At 49.8% G+C, this 18,300-nt stretch overlaps 1 protein-coding gene across 2 annotated transcripts in view; it reads right to left on the bottom strand.

Moving 5' to 3' along the window:
* Positions 1 to 7,255: 7,255 nt before the first annotated feature.
* The window catches only part of TNK1 (tyrosine kinase non receptor 1), a 34,433-nt gene continuing 23,388 nt past the window's right edge, over positions 7,256 to 18,300 (bottom strand). For both annotated transcript variants that reach the window (XM_053362211.1, XM_053362212.1), the window contains exons 11-14: positions 15,127 to 15,203; positions 12,695 to 13,047; positions 11,616 to 11,711; positions 7,256 to 7,927 (exon numbers count right to left, since the gene is read on the bottom strand). In XM_053362211.1, coding sequence (XP_053218186.1) covers positions 7,805 to 7,927; positions 11,616 to 11,711; positions 12,695 to 13,047; positions 15,127 to 15,203 — 649 coding nt within the window. In that variant the 3' untranslated portion in view covers positions 7,256 to 7,804. The remainder of the gene's footprint in view (positions 7,928 to 11,615; positions 11,712 to 12,694; positions 13,048 to 15,126; positions 15,204 to 18,300) is intronic.

Genomic DNA, 18,300 nt, shown 5'->3' with positions numbered 1-18,300 from the left:
GCTGTTGCTGCGCACAAGGTTTTCTGCCATTTTCCGCGCATCGAGCCTTAAAATGTGGGGAGTGAGGCTTGGAGCCTCTCAGGTCTCTTCCATCAGGCCAGCGTCTCGTTTCCACAACAGCAGAGAGCTGGATTTAATTAAGGTTGCTTACAGAGGCTGCGGGGTCAGGTTTCAAACTCCCAGCTGAGACAATAGGGAGGAGAGCGCAGGGACAAGAAGAGAAATGGGATGTTGCTTTCTGGAAACACAGAAACCAGCAACGACACTTGGATGCACGAAAAAACATTAGCCGGCCTTTTTCAATAATGAAAAAAGAGGCGATTTTGGGCGTGGGAGATTCCAGGCATCGCAATGATGAGCTGTAGCCAGGTCGTCAACATTCAATAAAAAGTTAAGAGCCTGCTGGGTCAGGATCCAACTGAGTCAGCAATCCATTCTCACAGCGGCCAACTGGATACCCATTATGGGGAACCATCATCAGGATTCGAACACAAGCCCTTTCCCCACCTGTGGATTCCAGCAACTGGTATTCAGGCGCATGGCTGCCTCCGACCGCAGAAGCATAGCCGTTGTGACCAGATAGCCTTCGCCTCCTCCATGCGGGTGTCAAATCCTCTTTTAGAGTTGTCTGGGTTGACGGCCGTCCCTGCGGGAGGGAGTTCCACAGTTGCTGCTGCACGAGTTTTGCGTCCCATTTCTGAGACGCATGATGCGCAAGGTGAGCGAGGGCTGCAGTCCCGAATTCTGCTCCATTTCTGGTTGTTTCCGCTCGGCGTTTGGTTTTGAAACTAGCCTTCGTTGGTTTAGGACAGGAGTCCCCAGCGTTCTTTAGACCCGAGGGCCCATTTGGAAAATTTAAAATATTGTGGGCGCCTCAAAATACCCATTGCGCAGTGGCGCAGTGTGCTCTGACTGAATGAGTGGGACAGAGCCTGAGTGTGTGTGTTTGTGTGTGAGAGAAAAAGAGAAATAGAGAAATGGAAGGAGAAAATGTCTTTAAGAATTCAGGCTTTGTTGTTGTGCCATGAGAGAAAGCGCAAGAGAGTGTGGATGTTGGATCATTCAGCTCCTTCCCAAACTTCCCTTGTACATTTTTTTCTTCTGGGGGGGGTTCACTGTCAGAACTAGGCCCTCATCCCCATTTAATCTCTTCTGGGCTTCTGCCAAAGCCTCCGGTCTCCGACCGAGATATCAAACCACTTCACAGATCTGCACACTGGTCATCCACGCCACATTGCCTTAACCACTAATCCTGGGAACGCCCCTGTCTATCCTTTTTTAAAAAAATAAAAAGGGATAGGGGGGGTTGTTGTTGTTCCTCTCTAACGTCGGGTTTGCAGCAGCACCTCCCTGTACGCCGAGGAAACCCAACGCTTGCATAATATCACTTAACGTTCTTTGTGTTTTTTTTTATATATATATATATTTAAATGTTTACACCTCTGGTGTCTTGCGGTGGGTTTGGGGCACGGGAGGGGGAATAGAGAGAGGGAACGGATGGGGGGTATTTTAGACCCTCCTCACCCCTCCACCGCCCCAAAAGAAAACAAAGAGGGTAAAAGTCGAAGCCTTTCGAGTCTCGAGTTGACAGCGGCGGCTCACGAGGACGGAGGCTGCGAAGGAAAGGAAGCGATTTGCACGATGTCAGGGGGTTGCACGTGACGAAATCCAGCCACCGTCAAGCTGTTAAAACTTCGGAGAGGTCGAGGCGAGCGGCGGGACAATTGGCTGCTGGCCGAAAGAAACGGCTGGACAACTTGGCTCGCGTCTCATTGACCTGGCCATGGTTGTCTTCTTCGGAGCTGGTGTTTAGCCGGACAGGTGAACGGGATTGTAGAAGGAGCGGTTTCTTTGGGGGGGTGGGGGCTGCAAGAGAGGCAAGTGCCTTGTTTCCTTGACCACACCTTCTGTTCCTCCGCAGCAAACCAAAGAATAAATGTATGTAGTTGTTCTGCAGTCCTTTGCGTCGCCTCGTAACTTTTCTCCCGTCGCTTCGACCGCTCTTCTCCCCCCATCCAGCAGCGTTCATGGAATCTTCGAATTGTAGAATTGGAAAGGGATCCCAAGGGTAATCCAGTATGCAGATGATACCCAGCTCTACCTCTCTTTCAAATCGCAACCAGTGAAGGCGGTGAAGGTCCTGTGTGAGTGTCTGGAGGCAGTTGGAGGATGGATGGCGGCTAACAGATTGAGGTTGAATCCTGACAAGACAGAAGTACGGGAGGCGGGCAGGTGTGGAGGACTCCCTGGTCCTGAATGGGGTAACTGTGACCCTGAAGGACCAGGTGCGCGGCCTGGGAGTCATTCTGGACTCACCGCTGTCCATGGAGGCGCAGGTCAGTTCTGTGTCCAGGGCGGCTGTCTACCAGCTCCATCTGGTACGCAGGATGAGACCCTCCCTGCCCACAGACTGTCTGGCCAGAGTGGTGCATGCTCTGGTTATCTCCTGCTTGGACTACTGCAATGTGCTCTATGTGGGGCTACCTTTGAAGGTGACCCGGAAACTGCACCTAATGCAGAATGCGTCAGCTAGACTGGGGACTGAGAGTGGCCCCCGAGATCATACTCGGGGGATCACACTGGCTCCCAGTACATTTCCGAGCACAATTCAAAGTGTTGGTGTTGACCTTGAAAGCCCTAAACGGCCTCAAAGGCCCAGTAGACCTGAAGGAGCCTCTCCACCCCCATTGTTCTGCCTGGACGCTGAGGTCCAGCTCCGAGGGCCTTCTGGCGGTTCCCTCATTGCGAGAAGTGAGGTTACAGGGAACCAGACAGAGGGCCTTCTCGGTGGTGGCGCCCGCCCTGTGGAACGCCCTCCTGTCAGATGTGAAGGAAATAAGCAGCTATCCTATCTTTAAAAGACATCTGAAGGCAGCCCTGTTTAGGGAAGTTTTTAATATTTAATGCTGTATTGTTTTTAACACTCAATTGGGAGCCGCCCAGAGTGGCTGGGGAAACTCAGCCAGATGGGCGAGGTATAAATAAATTATTATTATTATTATTATTATTATTATTATTATTATTATCCAGCCGAATCCCCTGCAATTTCGTTTCTCCCAGAGCTGTGTTTGGTCACCATAATGGAAGGTCTACGAATCATTTTTTTCCTCCCCCAGTGGAATTTATTATCATTACTGTTCATTTCAATCCCACACTCCTTTATATTTTAAAGAAAGAATATCGAAGTGGTTTACATCCAATGAAACAGTGCAGAATAAAACAAATTCAAGCTTCAAGGGAAATATTCAGAGCCTTCTCTAAGGGACATTTTGGTTTCCCCATATTGATTTACCTACTTAATTTTATAGAGCTGCCCCAGAGCAGAAGGACTCCAGGAAGGCAGTGGTGTGTAGTGGTTAGAGCGTCAGGCTGGGACTTGGGAAATCAGCACTGACCAGGGGGATTAGGAGAAGAACGCCGTCGTCATGGTTGGGGAAGAAATGTAAAGAGGTTGCAGTGTGCTTCTGGGAGTAAAAGGTAAGGTAAAGGGACCCCTGACCATTAGGTCCAGTCATGACCGACTCTGGGGTTGCGGCGCTCATCTCGCTTTATTGGCCGAGGGAGCCGGCGTTTGTCTGCAGACAGTTTTTCTGGGTCATGTGGCCAGCATGACTAAGCCGCTTCTGGCAAACCAGAGCAGTGCACAGAAACGCCGTTTACCTTCCTGCCGGAGCCGTACCTATTTATCTACTTGCACTTGACGTGCTTTCGAACTGCTAGGTTGGCAGGAGCAGGGACCGAGCAACGGGAGCTCATCTTGTCACGGGGATTTGAACCGCCGACCTTCTGATCGGCAAGTCCTGTGGTTTAACCCACAGCGCCACCCGCGTCCCATCACGTTAGGGAGTAAACCTCATGTTAAATTGCTGTTTTAGGGGTTGTTTTTAAAAGTCTGGAATGGATGAATTCGTTTTGCATTGCTTTCTATGGGGAAGCGCGCCTTGGTTTTGAAACGCTTTGGTTTTGGAACGGACTTCTGGAACGGATTAAGTTTGAGAACCAAGGTGCCACTGTATACAGGGGTGGTCTGGCCAAGGTAGAACAGAGCAGTACCATAACTTCCCTTGGTCTGGACATGAGACGGCTGTTGATGCAGTCTAGAATTGCAGTAGTCTCTTTTGCTTCTGCATCACACTGTGGGCTCGCATCAAGCTTGTGGCCTACTAAGACCTCCGGTTTTAAACCACATTGACTTGGTGCATGCATGTGTGGCGCTGCCCCCCCCATTTGTAAAACACCCCTCAAAAAAAAACACCTCCACATCAGTTTCCAAGTTGGATTTCTCATGCATCAAATAAACGCAGGTGTTCAAAGCGAAATAATAGCCCAGGGGGTCAGCAACCGTTTTCAGCCATGGGCCCGTCCACCATCCCTCAGACCATGTGGGGGGCCGGACTATATTTTTTGGGGGGGAAATAAACGAATTCCTATGCGCCACAAATAATCCAGAGATGCATTTTAAATAAAAGGGCACATTCTACTCATGTAAAAACACGCTGATTCCTGGACTGTCCATGGAATGGATTGATAAGGTGATTGGGCCGGATCCAGCCCCCGGGCCTTAGTTTGCCTACCCGTGAACTGTCTGAGGTGTTCAGACTCCCTTCATTCCCGTCTCCCAATTAACCTCCGTCTCCAAGTGCTACCACCATGACATCACCACGGACTTCCCCCGGTGACATCACCACCCCAAGCAGCCTCAGCAACCCCCCCCCCCAAAAATAAACCCTGTTGCACCATCACACACGAACTACCTGGACAGCAATATTTACACAGTATCTCCTCATTTATTCACTCATTTACACCATATTTACAAATGCGAGACGCACATTATACACCATCCAGAGAGACGGAAAAGTGTGGATAGGGGGATATGTAATCTGATAACTTCTGTCTGTCGGACTCCTCTATCATTTTGGACTGGAAGGACGGATCCTCTGTTGGGTCTCCTCTCCCTACAAAAGCAGAACGTTAGCAGCACAGTTCAGATGGGTTTACTCAGAGGGAGAGGCCACGTGAAAGGAGAGAATTATCAGCCCAAAAGACAGCAAGGGGAAGCAGCAAGAAAGACTGTGTCGCTGCGGAACTTAAATTGCAGCGCCGCAAAGCACAGTGTAAGACATAAACGAAGCAATAAAAATACAATTAAAAACTGTACATCATCCAGAACAGTGCGTTGCTATTCCTGCAAGAGGCAGAAAGGACGACTGAAGGCTTCGCCGAGGCCCTCAGCAATTTTCAAGTGGTCCGTAGGGAGAAGGGGAAGTTTGGGAACCACTGACATAGAGGTAATATTTGTTGTGTTTGGGGAAATGTGCACAGAGTTGCAAATTCAAATGCAGAGGAAAGGAGGGAGGAATTCGGATTTGATATCCTGCTTTATCACTACCCTAAGGAGTCTCAAAAAAGACGCCTGCTTCTTGGGAGAAAAGCAATGACAAACCTAGACAGCATCTTAAAAAGTAGAGACATCACCTTGCCAACAAAGGTCCGTATAGTTCAAGCTATGGTTTTCCCAGTAGTGATGTATGGAAGTGAGAGCTGGACCATAAAGAAGGCTCATCACCGAAGAATGGATGCTTTTGAATTCTGGTGCTGGAGGAGACTCTTGAGAGTCCCATGGACTGCAAGAAGATCAAACCTCTCCATTCTGAAGGAAATCAGCCCTGAGTGCTCACTGGAAGGACGGATCCTGAAGCTGAGGCTCCAAGACTTTGGCCACCTCAGGAGAAGAGAAGACTCCCTGGAAAAGACCCTGATGTTGGGGAAGATGGAGGGCACAAGGAGAAGGGGACGACGGAGGACGAGATGGTGGGACAGTGTTCTCGAAGCTACCAGCATGAGTTTGACTATACTGCGGGAGGCAGTGGAAGACAGGAGTGCCTGGCGTGCTCTGGTCCAGGGGGTCACGAAGAGGTGGACATGACTAAACAACAACAACAAAGGAGTCTCAAAGCGGCTAACAATCTTCTTTCCGTTCCACCTCTAGCGCTGTTGCTTTCTATAGGATTTTTATTTTTGCAGGGTTTGCAGTGACGCAGAGCTCCAGGTCGAGATTCGAGTTTAGCCTTCTCAGCGAGAGCAGAACCTTTAAAAATGGGATCCTTTAACGCTTAAAGGAAGATCAGCTGGGGATGGACAAACGAGGAGAGAGAGGGAGACAGACAGGAAAGTCCCAAACGCCTCTCTTCTGTGGGTGGAATTATAGACTTAAACAGAGTTGGGAGGGACCCAAGGGTCATCTAGTCCAACCCCGCCGCAAAGTAGACAAAATGAATGAGTTAGAGCAGCTGTTCTCCAACATGGTTAGCTGCCTTGCACCAGGTCCAGCGTCATTTGGCTGAGGTCAAAGGGGGAGCCCTAGCGGAGATATTGTGATCTGGAGGCAAGGGGAGCAATTTTAGCTACTGAGAATAAATCATCTCACCCTTCGGGCTGATTGGGGCCGATTAAAAGGGTGGGTCATTCTGGAGAAGGGGGAGTTGTTCTTTACGCTCCGAAGTTTAGGAACAGGAAGGTGCTTGAGTTTTGAGCAGGGCCGTCTTAAACATATCCAGCACCATGGTGCAAAGATCCCTCTGGTGCCCCCCTTCCCTTTCCCAGAGTTGACCCTTTTTTTAGGGCTGGAGGAGGCGGGCAGCGGCTGGAGGGCGGCTCCTCCGGCGGGGAAGAGATGGGGGCTGGACGCGACGCTGGACGTGGCACCACGGCAGGCAGCACACTGAGCGAACGGGCCTGCGCCAAGCGAGCGAGGGCACATGCGCCACTCTTGCCAAGTGTTGGCTCGATTTTTTCCCTTTTAGCCTTCTGGCGCTTCGCAGAATTCTGCGCCTGCAGGCTACAAAGGGAAAACCGAGCCGGCGGGAGTGGCACACGCACCCTCTCTCACTCAGCACGCTCGTTCGGTGTTCCCCGGACTCTCGCCTGGCGCCCTCCAGAACTTGGCGCCCCCGCGCCACTAGCCTCTATGGGTAAGACGGGCCTGGTTTCAAGAGCACAGAGGGCAAGTTATGTGACGCATGACAGAACTTAAATGAAATCTAAGTGAACTGGAAAGGAAACATTGGAGCACCCCAAAGCATTTGCACAGAAAATAGTAGATCTAACAAATTATTGTTGTCGTCATTTGTCTCCTTTCTCTCTCCGTATTTATTGGTTTTATCTGTATAGTCGTACCTCGGATCCCAAACGGATTGCAACTCGAACATTTTGGCTCCCAAACGTCGCAAACCCGGAAGTGGGTCTTCTTTGGAACCAGAACGTCCGACGCAGCTTCCGATTGGCTGCAGGAGCTTCCTGCAGCCAATCGGAAGCCGCGCCTTGGTTTCCAAACGTTTTGGAAGTCGAACGGACTTCCGGAACAGATTCCGCTCGATTTCTGAGGTACGACTGTATTATTACTGTGACATCTGAGAAAGGGCCTAGGTGTGATCTTGCTGGCAGGCTTTCCAGTGGGGCAGCTGGTTGGCCACTGGGAGAACAGAATGATGAACTGGGTGGGCCATGGGTCGGATTCAGCAGGCCCTTCTAGGACTCGCATAAAGGCACCTTGCACTTCTGGGTTCTGCTGAGGGCACCAGGTTTGTGGACGCTGCATGAGAGCCAGGGGGCAGGATGCCAGAGGTCTCGCAGAATCCCCCAAAGCCCCATGGCAGGTCAGCGAAGATTCGCCACCTAAGGGGAATGCGTTGGCCTCGCTATGCGTTTACGACGAGCTTTGCCGCTTGGAAGACGTCAAATGGAGGCGCCTCTTTGTTCTGTCTCTGAAGGATTTGACACCCTCCCGTCTTTCGCAAAACGCAGGTCAGGTCCGCAGCCCCCGGCTGAGCACATAGCGAGAGGCCATGGCCAGGTTCCAGCGATGTTTCTCCAGGATCCACCGGCACTCTTCCCGGGAATGAGAGCTCAGATGGAAGAGCTGGTTCACCTGCGGAACAGAAGGAGACCGCGTCAGAGGGACCCGAGACCGGAAAGGGTTTCTGGGGGCAGCTATAAGAGATGGCTATACATGCCCATTGGGCCGCTTCTGATGTGCAGAACTGACACTCAGCGCAAGGGGTTGATGCATCGGTCTGTTAAGCAGAAGGCTGGTGGTTCGAATCCACCCAGGGGTGGCTGTGGGCAGGATTTTCCTGCATGGCAGGGGGTTGGACTGGATGACCTTTGGTGTCCTACAATTCTATGAAATACCCGTTCCCCATTTGCAAGAAATTGTTCTTATAGTGCACAACTATGGAACTCTCCACCTGTTGACATCAGGCATGGAATTTGCTGTGCTCTTTTCGGCACCTGCTAAAAACATTTTTGGTTCAAGAAAGCTTAGATGCTTAGAAAGTTTTAATAGCCTATTGTTACTTTTAACCTTCCAACAGTCTTACAATGCTGCTCTTGATTTCCCTTAGTGATCACTTTGGTTCTTCTATCCTTTTCTCTACAAGCAAGCAGCATATAAATTTCACAAAATAAATAAATGAATGGTAGAAGGAATGAATAATAGAAGGACCAGGAAAGGAGATTGCGACTCAAGAGCAGGAAGAATTTTCTGATAGTAAGAGCTGTTCATAGTGATGTATGGAAGTGAGAGCTGGACCATCAAGAAGGCTGATCACCGAAGAATGGATGCTTTTGAATTGTGGTGCTGGAGGAGACTCTTGAGAGTCCCATGGACTGCAAGAAGATCAAACCTCTCCATTCTGAAGGAAATCAGCCCTGAGTGCTCACTGGAAGGACAGATCCTGAAGCTGAGGCTCCAAGACTTTGGCCACCGCATGAGAAGAGAAGACTCCCTGGAAAAGACCCTGATGCTGGGAAAGATGGAGGGCACAAGGAGAAGGGGACGACGGAGGACGAGATGGTGGGACAGTGTTCTCGAAGCTACCAGCATGAGTTTGACCAAACTGCGGGAGGCAGTGGAAGACAGGAGGGCCTGGCGTGCTCTGGTCCAGGGGGTCACGGAGAGGCGGACACGACTAAACAATTCAACAACAAGAGCTGTTCAGCAGTGGAAAGGTCTTCCTTGGGAGCAGGGCCGGATTTAGGTTTGATGAGGCCCTAAGATACTGAAGGTAATGGGGCCCTTTCTATGTCCAGCTGTCCTTTGTCAACAACAAATTGTTGGTGTTTTTTGGGTCAAATATATGCTCTATGGTCATTTATGGACCTCATAGTTATATCAATCCATTTGCGCATGTTGCCATGCAACCAGTCCATGCAGAATGTAGGTACCCTATATATAGAAAGGAGAAAACCTGTGATATTTTAGGGGGCAGGCGAGCGGGCGGGGCCCATGACTTACATCTGGGGTCAGCAAACTTTTTCAGCAGTCCCTCAGACCTTGTGGGGGGCCGGACTATATTTTAGGGGGAGGAAATGAACGAATTCCTTTGCCCCACAAATAACCCAGAGATGCATTTTAAATAAAAGGACACATTCTACTCATGTAAAAACACGCTGATTCCTGGACTATGGACTGTGGGCCGGATTGAGAAGGCGATTGGGCCGGATCCAGCCCCCGGGCCTTAGTTTGCCTACCCATGACTTACATGGGTTTTATTTGATTTGGGTTTTTTTATCCTATATTTTGGAAATGTACACCCAGGTTTTTTTCCTTTAAATTTTTTTGGGGGGGCCAAGAGAGTGGGGCCCTGAGCTATAGCTTGTTTAACTTATATGTAAATTCGGCACTGCTTGGAAAGTTGTGAACTCTCCTTCCTTGCAGGCTTTTAAACAAAGGTTGGGTGGCCATTTATCACAGATGCTTTAGCTGAGATTCCTGCATTGCGGCGGGTTGGACTAGATGACCACTGGCTCCCTTCCAACTCTATAATTCTTCTAATTAGGATTTCTCTTCTTGTTTCAAAAATGACCTCCGGGGGTCCCTTCCAACTCTGATTCCATGATTCCAACTTGGTGGAAGGCACACGGTTTCGATTGCAAAAGGAGCACCAGAAGTCCCATGCTGGGCTTCAGTTTCTTAGAAACGTCTCAGCATTTGGGGGTTTTTCAGTTGAGAGGGACAGCAAGAAAGAGGATACGGGAGAGAGGGATATAAAATCATGGCGAAAATTGACAGTTTCTCTCCCTCTCGGTGCCAGCCACTAAAACCGAACGTCGGAACATTCTGGACGGAACACAATTAAACTGCGGAACTCACTGCCACCAGAGAGAGTAATATCCACCAACTTTGGGCCACAGGGACTCGGAAGCACGGCTGCGGAGGCAGAGCGTAGTCCTCGTGTCCTCCGTGAATCTGTCCGATCCTCTTTTAAAGCCGTCCAACTTGGCGGCCGTCGTTGCTGCCTGCTGTGGCAGGGAGTTCCACAGTTTAACAATTCTCAGCTCCCTTTTATCAGCCCGGATCCTTCCAACATTCAGCCTCGTTGGATGTTCCGCTGATGTAGTGATCAGATGGGATTGCTATGAGGAATTATGCAATATGGAGCAAGCCATTTGTGTCCGCGGTGAAAGTATGGCGTTGACTGGGTTTGATTCATTGACAATAGTTTCTGATCGAATCCCACAAGCCTCGCCACCTCTGGCAATTGCTTTCTCTACGCCTGACAGGCGCGTATAAGCATTCTAGGACACAGACCAGTTCCCGGTTGGTTCGCCAGGCATCCTGGGCCATAAAGATGACAGTTAGCTTCTTTGATGTAGCTATTGTTAGTTTTGTTAATCTCAGGGCCAGGAAGAGAGTTCACAAAGAGATGGTAAATACTACCCATCCTTCCTCTTCTGTTTATTGCTATTCATGACCTCCGGAGTTTCCTAAAAGCATTCCTCCTCGTTTCCTATTTTATTTACTCTGAATTACATATGCATATGGACCATAAAGAAGGCTGATCGCTGAAGAATGGATGCTTTTGAATTCTGGTGTTGGAGGAGACTCTTGAGAGTCCCATGGACTGCAAGAAGATCCAACCTCTCCATTCTGAAGGAAATCCGCCCTGAGTGCTCACTGGAAGGACAGATCCTGAAGCTGAGGCTCCAAGACTTTGGCCACCTCATGAGAAGAGAGGACTCCCTGGAAAAGACCCTGATGCTGGGAAAGATGGAGGGCACAAGGAGAAGGGGAGGACAGAGGACGAGATGGTTGGATAGCATGAGTTTGACGAAACTGCGGGAGGCAGTGGAAGACAGGAGTGCCTGGCGTGCTCTGGTCCAGGGGGTCACGAAGAGTCGGACATGACTAAACGACTCAACAACAACAACATACGCATGCTCAAGTAGGAAATAGTAGTCTTCGTAGTTAACAGGATTTCTTCTGATCTAACTTTGTCCCACGTGGTTTTTTTTTTAAATGCTCAGCGGAAATCTGATTGGTTCTTACGAACACTGTGTAAAAAGTTCTTTTGTGAATAAAACAACCTGGGCCGAGGGGTGGAGAGGGAATTATTATACGCACTCCTCCCAGAATCTTGCTGGTCAAGCCTCGTGGGTATTTTATTAATCGGAGTCCAATCCTGCCTTGCTTTGGGAACGCAACACCCAGTTTTAGTGTTACATCAGCTGTGCCTGCCGGGGTCTGATGAGGAATATTTGAGGAAGGCAGAGCGAGAGCCCCGTCTCTGTGCGGAACGGGGGCCAGGGCGCCGCTGGAGAACCGGGCCTCTCACCTTTAGCAACTGGCTGGCTTTCTGAACATCCCAGCCGCTCGCCCTCAAGGCCTCGTGGCATTCCTCCGTCGTGGCGCCGTGGACCTTGTCTTCCACCTGGGGAGGCAAACAGCCAGAGTCAAAGGCAAAATATTCCCAGGGCGACCTCTTACAATCTGGTGCGAGCAAGACGTCAGGGAGGGGAAAAGATTGGAATCCTAGACTTGTAGAGCTGGAGGGGAACCCTGAGGATCATCTAGTCCAACCCCCCCTGCAACGGAGGAATATGGAGCTGTCCCGTATGGGGATCGAACCTGCAACCTTGGCATTATCAGCTGCACGCTCTAACCAACTGAGCTATCCGATGGTCCAATCATTGCCCCACCCATTATTGGTTCCTGCAAGGGTTTGGGCTGGATGACCTTTGGGGGTCCCAGCGCTGCGATTCCATGCATAGAATTCTATTACTCTTTCCTATGATCCATGGGGGGGGGCCCTACCTTCCCATTATTATTATTATTATTATTATTATTATTATTATTATTATTATCATTAATAATAATAATTATTGTGGCTGCCGAAATCACATAACACCGGTCCAGAAAGACCTACATTGGCTCCCAGGACGTTTCTGAGCACAATTCAAAGTGTTGGTGCTGACCTTGAAAGCCCTAAATGGCCTCAAAGGCCCAGTATACCCGAAGGAGCGTCTCCACCCCCATCGTCCAGCCCAGACACTGAGGTCCAGCACCGAGGGCCTTCTGGTGGTTCTCTCATTGTGAGAAGCAAAGCTACAGGGAACCAGGCAGAGGGCCTTTTTGGTGGTGGCACCCACCCTGTGGAACGCCCTCCCACCAGATGTCAAAGAGATAAACAACTACCTGACATTCAGAAGACATCTTAAGGCAGCCCTGTTCAGGGACGTTTTTAATGTATGATATCTTAGTGTCTTTTTGGTCTTTGTGGAAGCCGCCCAGAGTGGCTGGGGAAACCCAGCCAGATGGGCGGGGTACAAATAATAAATTATTATTATTATTATTACATTTCTAGGATTGCCTGCTGCTGCCTTTGGCATCGTTTGGTCAAATCCGTGCCCTCACCTCCTTGATCTTCTTCTCAATCTCTGCCAGGGTTGGCCTCTGCCCTCCGGAAGGGGCTGGGGGCAGCGCCCCTTTCGGAGGTGGGGGTCTGGGCGGCCGTTGCTCCTTCTCCCTGGCCCCCGGAGGAGGGCCGTCGGGCTTGGGGAGGGCCCAGGAGGGCAGGGCCGGATTGGGCAGACGGGACAAAGGCTTCCGACCCCGTGGCTCCAGCTGCTGCGCCGGAGGTCCTGGCAGATCGCTGAAACGGCGCTGTTGGGGAGGGACGCCAGGAGGGTCCGGTTTGAACGCAGGCAGCCGGGTTTTGGTGCGCAGAACGCTGAAGTCCGAAAGGGACTCCAGGCTCTTGGAGAGACCTGGGAGGAAGAACAGAAAGAAGCAGGGGTGAGAGAAACATGGCATTGCATATTTTTTGGGAGAGAATCGGGAATTATTATTTTTGAATTTGCATTTTATTTATTTGTTAACATTCTTATATTACATCGGTAAACATCACAGGACTGTAATATAATTTCCAAACATGTATACAAAAATTATCTACAAATTTTATATACCTAGAAAGAAAATGAAACAAAAAGAAAAAGGAAGAACGAAGAGAAAAAACAAAAAGAAAACCCCCCCCAATCATTTACAGTGGTACCTCGGGTTACATACGCTTCAGGTTACAGACTCTGCTAACCCAGAAATAGTGCCTCAGGTTAAGAACTTTGCTTCAGGATGAGAACAGAAATCGTGCTCCAGCGGTGTGGCGGCAGCGGGAGGCCCCATTAGCTAAAGTGGTGCTTCAGGTTAAGAACAGTTTCAGGTTAAGAACAGACCTCCGGAACGAATTAAGTACTTAACCTGAGGTACCACTGTACATAATAACACACTAGACTTCCTGTCTATCCCATTGTATATTCTTTTTTTTTTACAAATGAATGTACTCTTATTATTGTATATTTCTTTACATTTTATCAAATACATTCCTATATTGATATGTGCTCTTAGTCTTATTTCTCAACTCAGTCTCACTCCAATCAGGAAATAAGCCAGGGCTGGATTTAGGTCTGGTGAGGCCCTGAGCTACCGAAGGTAATGGGGCCTTTTCTATGTCCAGCTGTCCTTTGTCAACAACAAATGGTCCCAGTTTTTGGGGTTGAATATATGGTCATTTATGGACCTCATAGGTATCTCAAGCCATTTGCGCATGTTGCCCTGCAACCAGTCCATGCAGAATGTAGGCACCCTATATATAGAAAGGAGCAAACCAGGGATATTTTAAGGAGCAGGCTAGCAGGCGGGGCCATGACTTCCATCCTGGGAGCCTACACAGCACAAAACCCTGTTGCTGTAGGTAGGTTTTATTTTATTTTTTTTTATCTTATATTTTGGAAATGTACATCCAGGTTTTTTCCCCCTTTAATTTTTTTGGGGCCCCCAAGAGAGTGGGGCCCTGAGCTATAGCTTGTTTAGCTTATACAGTGGTGCCCCGCAAGACGGAAAACTCGCTAGACGAAAGAGTTTTCCGTTTTGGAGGTGCTTCGCAAAACGAATCTCCTATGGGCTTGCTTCGCAAGACAAAAATGTCTTGCGAGTTCCTGCAGGTTTTTTCCCTCCCCCCCCCTTTTTCTAAGCCGCTTATCCGCTTATCCACTAAGCCGATAAGCCGCTAAAAGCCGCTAATAGCGCTAATCCGCTAATCCGTCAATGGGCTTGCTTCGCAAGACGAAAAAACCGCTAGACGAAGAGACTCGCAGAACGGATTCTTTTCGTCTTGCGAGGCACCACTGTACATAAATCCGGCACTGAGCCCAGGGCCAGGACTCTTGAGTTCTATTGTTAAGTATACTTGGTTTAATTCACACTGTAATGAGAAGTAGATTTAATGAAGCTTTAACATGGGATAAGATCTGTCCATTCTGGAGGAAATCAGCCCTGAGTGCTCACTGGAAGGACAGATCCTGAAGCTGAGGCTCCAAGACTTTGGCCACCTCAGGAGAAAAGACACAAAGAGGCGGACACGACTAAACGACTAAACAACAAGGATTGCTGTATTTCAAAGAAGTGGAAAAGTTGTTGAGCTATTTCTGGATCCCCGATACGTCCAGGAAAACCAGCCCTAACATGGGAATATTCTGCTGAAACATTCCTAAATAGATCAATGATTAACTATTGAATGTTCCCTATTTTGTTTGTTCCCTACTTTGAATGGCAAATCTTGCAAGGGTGGTTTCTGGAATAGAAGCCGATGCCTAAGGGCCGAGGTGTCGTCGCTCCCCCCAATAAAATATTTGAGGGCCCCCCTCAAGATAATGGGCATTGCCATTTGAATGGTGCTCCAGCAACTTCTGTCAGAGCGACTAAAGTTATTGGAACACATTATTATTATTATTATTATTATTATTATTATTATTATTATTATTAGATTAGAGGCGGATGAAGCAGACACTCACGACTCAACTGCAACAGCTGCTTGCCTCCAGCTCGATTCTGGGGATTGGAGTTAACCGCCCGCGCTTTCGGTTTCTTCCTAGGGTAGAAAACAAACAAGCCTCTAATTACATATATTTAAAATAATGATGATAATAATTGCACAACTTTACTAATAGCTACTCCCCGGACCGGCCTTCTGGCGAACGTGAAATCCTGAGACGCCGATCCTTTTGCACCTGCAACTTTTAGAACCTCATCTTCCTGCCGAAGCAGCTCAGAACATTTCCCTTTCTAAAAACATTGTTGCCAGGAGCTTATTGGTTTCCATTGCCAATTAATTGCTTCTTTTATTCCTTGCAAGCTGCGTCGCAATGCAGTCGAAGGCGGTTGGGGCCAGTCTCACCCCAGACCACCAGGGGGCAGCACATGTAATGCTGCAGGGTCCCTGTGCATGACTCCCTCTGTGTGTGTGCGGGTGGCACTGTGGTCTAAAACACCGAGCCTTGCCGATCAGAAGGTTGGCGGTTCGAATCCCCACGACGGGGTGAGCTCCCGTTGCTCGGTCCCAGCTCCTGCCAACCTAGCAGTTCGAATAATAATAATAATAATAATAATTTATTATTTATACCCCGCCCATCTGGCTGAGTTTCCCCAGCCACTCTGGGCGGCTCCCAATCAGTGTTAAAAACAGTACAGCGTTACATATTAAAAACTTCCCTGAACAGGGCTGCCTTAAGATGTCTTCTGAATGTCAGGTAATTATTTATCTCTTTGACATCTGATGGGAGGGCGTTCCACAGGGCGGGCACCACTACCGAGAAGGCCCTCTGTCTGGTTCCCTGTAACCTCACTTCTCGCAATGAGGGAACCGCCAGAAGGCCCTCGGCGCTGGATCTCAGTGTCCGGGCTGAACGATGGGGGTGGAGACGCTCCTTCAGGTATACAGGACCGAGGCCGTTTAGGGCTTTAAAGGTCAACACCAACACTTTGAATCGTGCTCGGAAACGTACTGGGAGCCAATGCAGATCTCTCAGAACCGGTGTTATGTGGTCCCGGCGGCCACTCCCAGTCACCAGTCTAGCTGCCGCATTCTGGATTAATTGCAGTTTCCGTGTCACCTTCAAAGGTAGCCCCACGTAGAGCGCGTTGCAGTAGTCCAAGCGTGAGATAACTAGAGCATGCACCACTCTGGCGAGACAGTTTGCGGGCAGGTAGAGTCTTAGCCTGCGTACCAGGTGGAGCTGGTAGACAGCTGCCCTGGACACAGAGTTAACCTGCGCCTCCATGGACAGCTGTGAGTCCAAAATGACTCCCAGGCTGCGCACCTGGTCCTTCAGGGGCACAGTTACCCCATTCAAGACCAGGGAATCCCCCACACCAACCCGCTCCCTGTCCCCCAAAAACAGTACTTCTGTCTTGTCAGGATTCAACCTCAATCTGTTAGCCGCCATCCATCCTCCAACCGCCTCCAGGCACTCACACAGGACCTTCACTGCCTTCACTGGTTCTGATTTAAAGGAGAGGTAGAGCTGGGTGTCATCTGCATACTGATGAACACCCAGTCCAAATCCCCTGATGATCTCTCCCAGCGGCTTCATATAGATATTAAAAAGCATGGGGGAGAGGACAGAACCCTGAGGCACCCCACAAGTGAGAGCCCAGGGGTCTGAACACTCATCCCCCCCCACCACTTTCTGGACACGGCCCAGGAGGAAGGAGCGGAACCACTGTATGACAGTGCCCCCAGCTCCCAGCCCCTCTAGACGGTCCAGAAGGATGTTATGGTCGATGGTGTCAAAGGCCGCTGAGAGATCCAGCAGAACTAGGAAACAGCTCTCACCTTTGTCCCTAGCCCGCCGGAGATCATCAACCAGCACGACCAAGGCAGTTTCAGTCCCATGGTGAGGCCTGAATTCTGATTGGAAGGGATCCAAATGGTCCGTTTCCTCCAGGCGTGCTTGGAGTTGTTCAGCAACCACCCGCTCAATCACCTTGCCCAAGAATGGCAGATTTGAGACTGGGCGATAGTTGGCCAAATTGGCCGGGTCTAAAGATGTTTTTTTAAGAAGCGGTTTAATGACCGCCTCTTTCAGCGGGTCTGGGAAGGCTCCCTCAGAGAGGGAAGCATTCACCACCCCGCAGAGCCCATCGCCCAGCCCTTCCCGGCTTGCTTTTATCAGCCAGGATGGGCAAGGATCAAGGAGACAGGTGGTCGGTTTCACTTGTCCAAGCAGCCTGTCCACATCCTCGGAGGTAACAGATTGGAATTGATCCCATGTAACAGGACCAGACAGAACTCTAGCACTCTCCCGCCCTGGCCCTGCTCCCACGGTGGAGTCTACCTCCTTCTGAATCTGAGCGATTTTATCTGCAAAAAACTTGGCAAAAGCATTGCAGGAGATCTTGGGGTCCCTACCAGGCCCCGGTGGTACAGGTGGTTCCGATAGATTGCGAACCACCTGAAAAAGTCTCCTGCTGCTGTTTTCTGCAGATGCAATGGAGGCGGCGAAGAAGGCCCTCTTCGCCGTCGCCATTGCCACTTGGTAGGCTCGACGTTGAGCTCTAACCCGTGTCCGGTCTGATTCAGAATGAGTTTTCCGCCACCGGCGCTCTAGCCGTCTCAACGATTGTTTCATCACCCTCAGCTCCGGGGAAAACCACGGGGCTGTCCGGGCTCCATGCAATCGGAGAGGGCGCTTCGGAGCCAGACAGTCAATAGCCCTGGTTAACTCCGCATTCCAGCGTGCCACCAGGGAATCAGCTGAAAGGCCATCAACTTTCGAAAAGCACACCAGTGCAAGTACTGTATTTTTTGCTCTATAAGACACACTTTTCCCCTCCTAAAAAGTAAGGAGAAATGTGTGTGCGTCTTATGGAGCGAATGCAGGCTGCGCAGCTATCCCAGAAGCCAGAACAGCGAGAGGGATCGCTGCGCAGCGAAAGCAGCGATCCCTCTCGCTGTTCTGGATTCTGAGATTCAGAATATTTTTTTTCTTGTTTTCCTCCTCCAAAAACTAGGTGCGTCTTATAGACCAAAAAACCGTTAGGTGCATCTCGTGGTTGGGTGCGTCATATGGAGCAAAAAATACGGTAGGTAAATAGGAAGGTAAATAGCATTTCCATGCACTCTGGTTTCTGTCACAGTGCTCCGTTGCGCCAGAAGCGGTTTAGTCCTGCTGGCCACATGACCCAGA

Source organism: Podarcis raffonei, chromosome 13, assembly GCF_027172205.1.
Source record: "Podarcis raffonei isolate rPodRaf1 chromosome 13, rPodRaf1.pri, whole genome shotgun sequence".
Lineage (NCBI taxonomy): Eukaryota > Metazoa > Chordata > Lepidosauria > Squamata > Lacertidae > Podarcis > Podarcis raffonei.
Note: the sequence above shows the minus strand (reverse complement) of the source record. Positions and strands in the feature narration are given on the sequence as shown.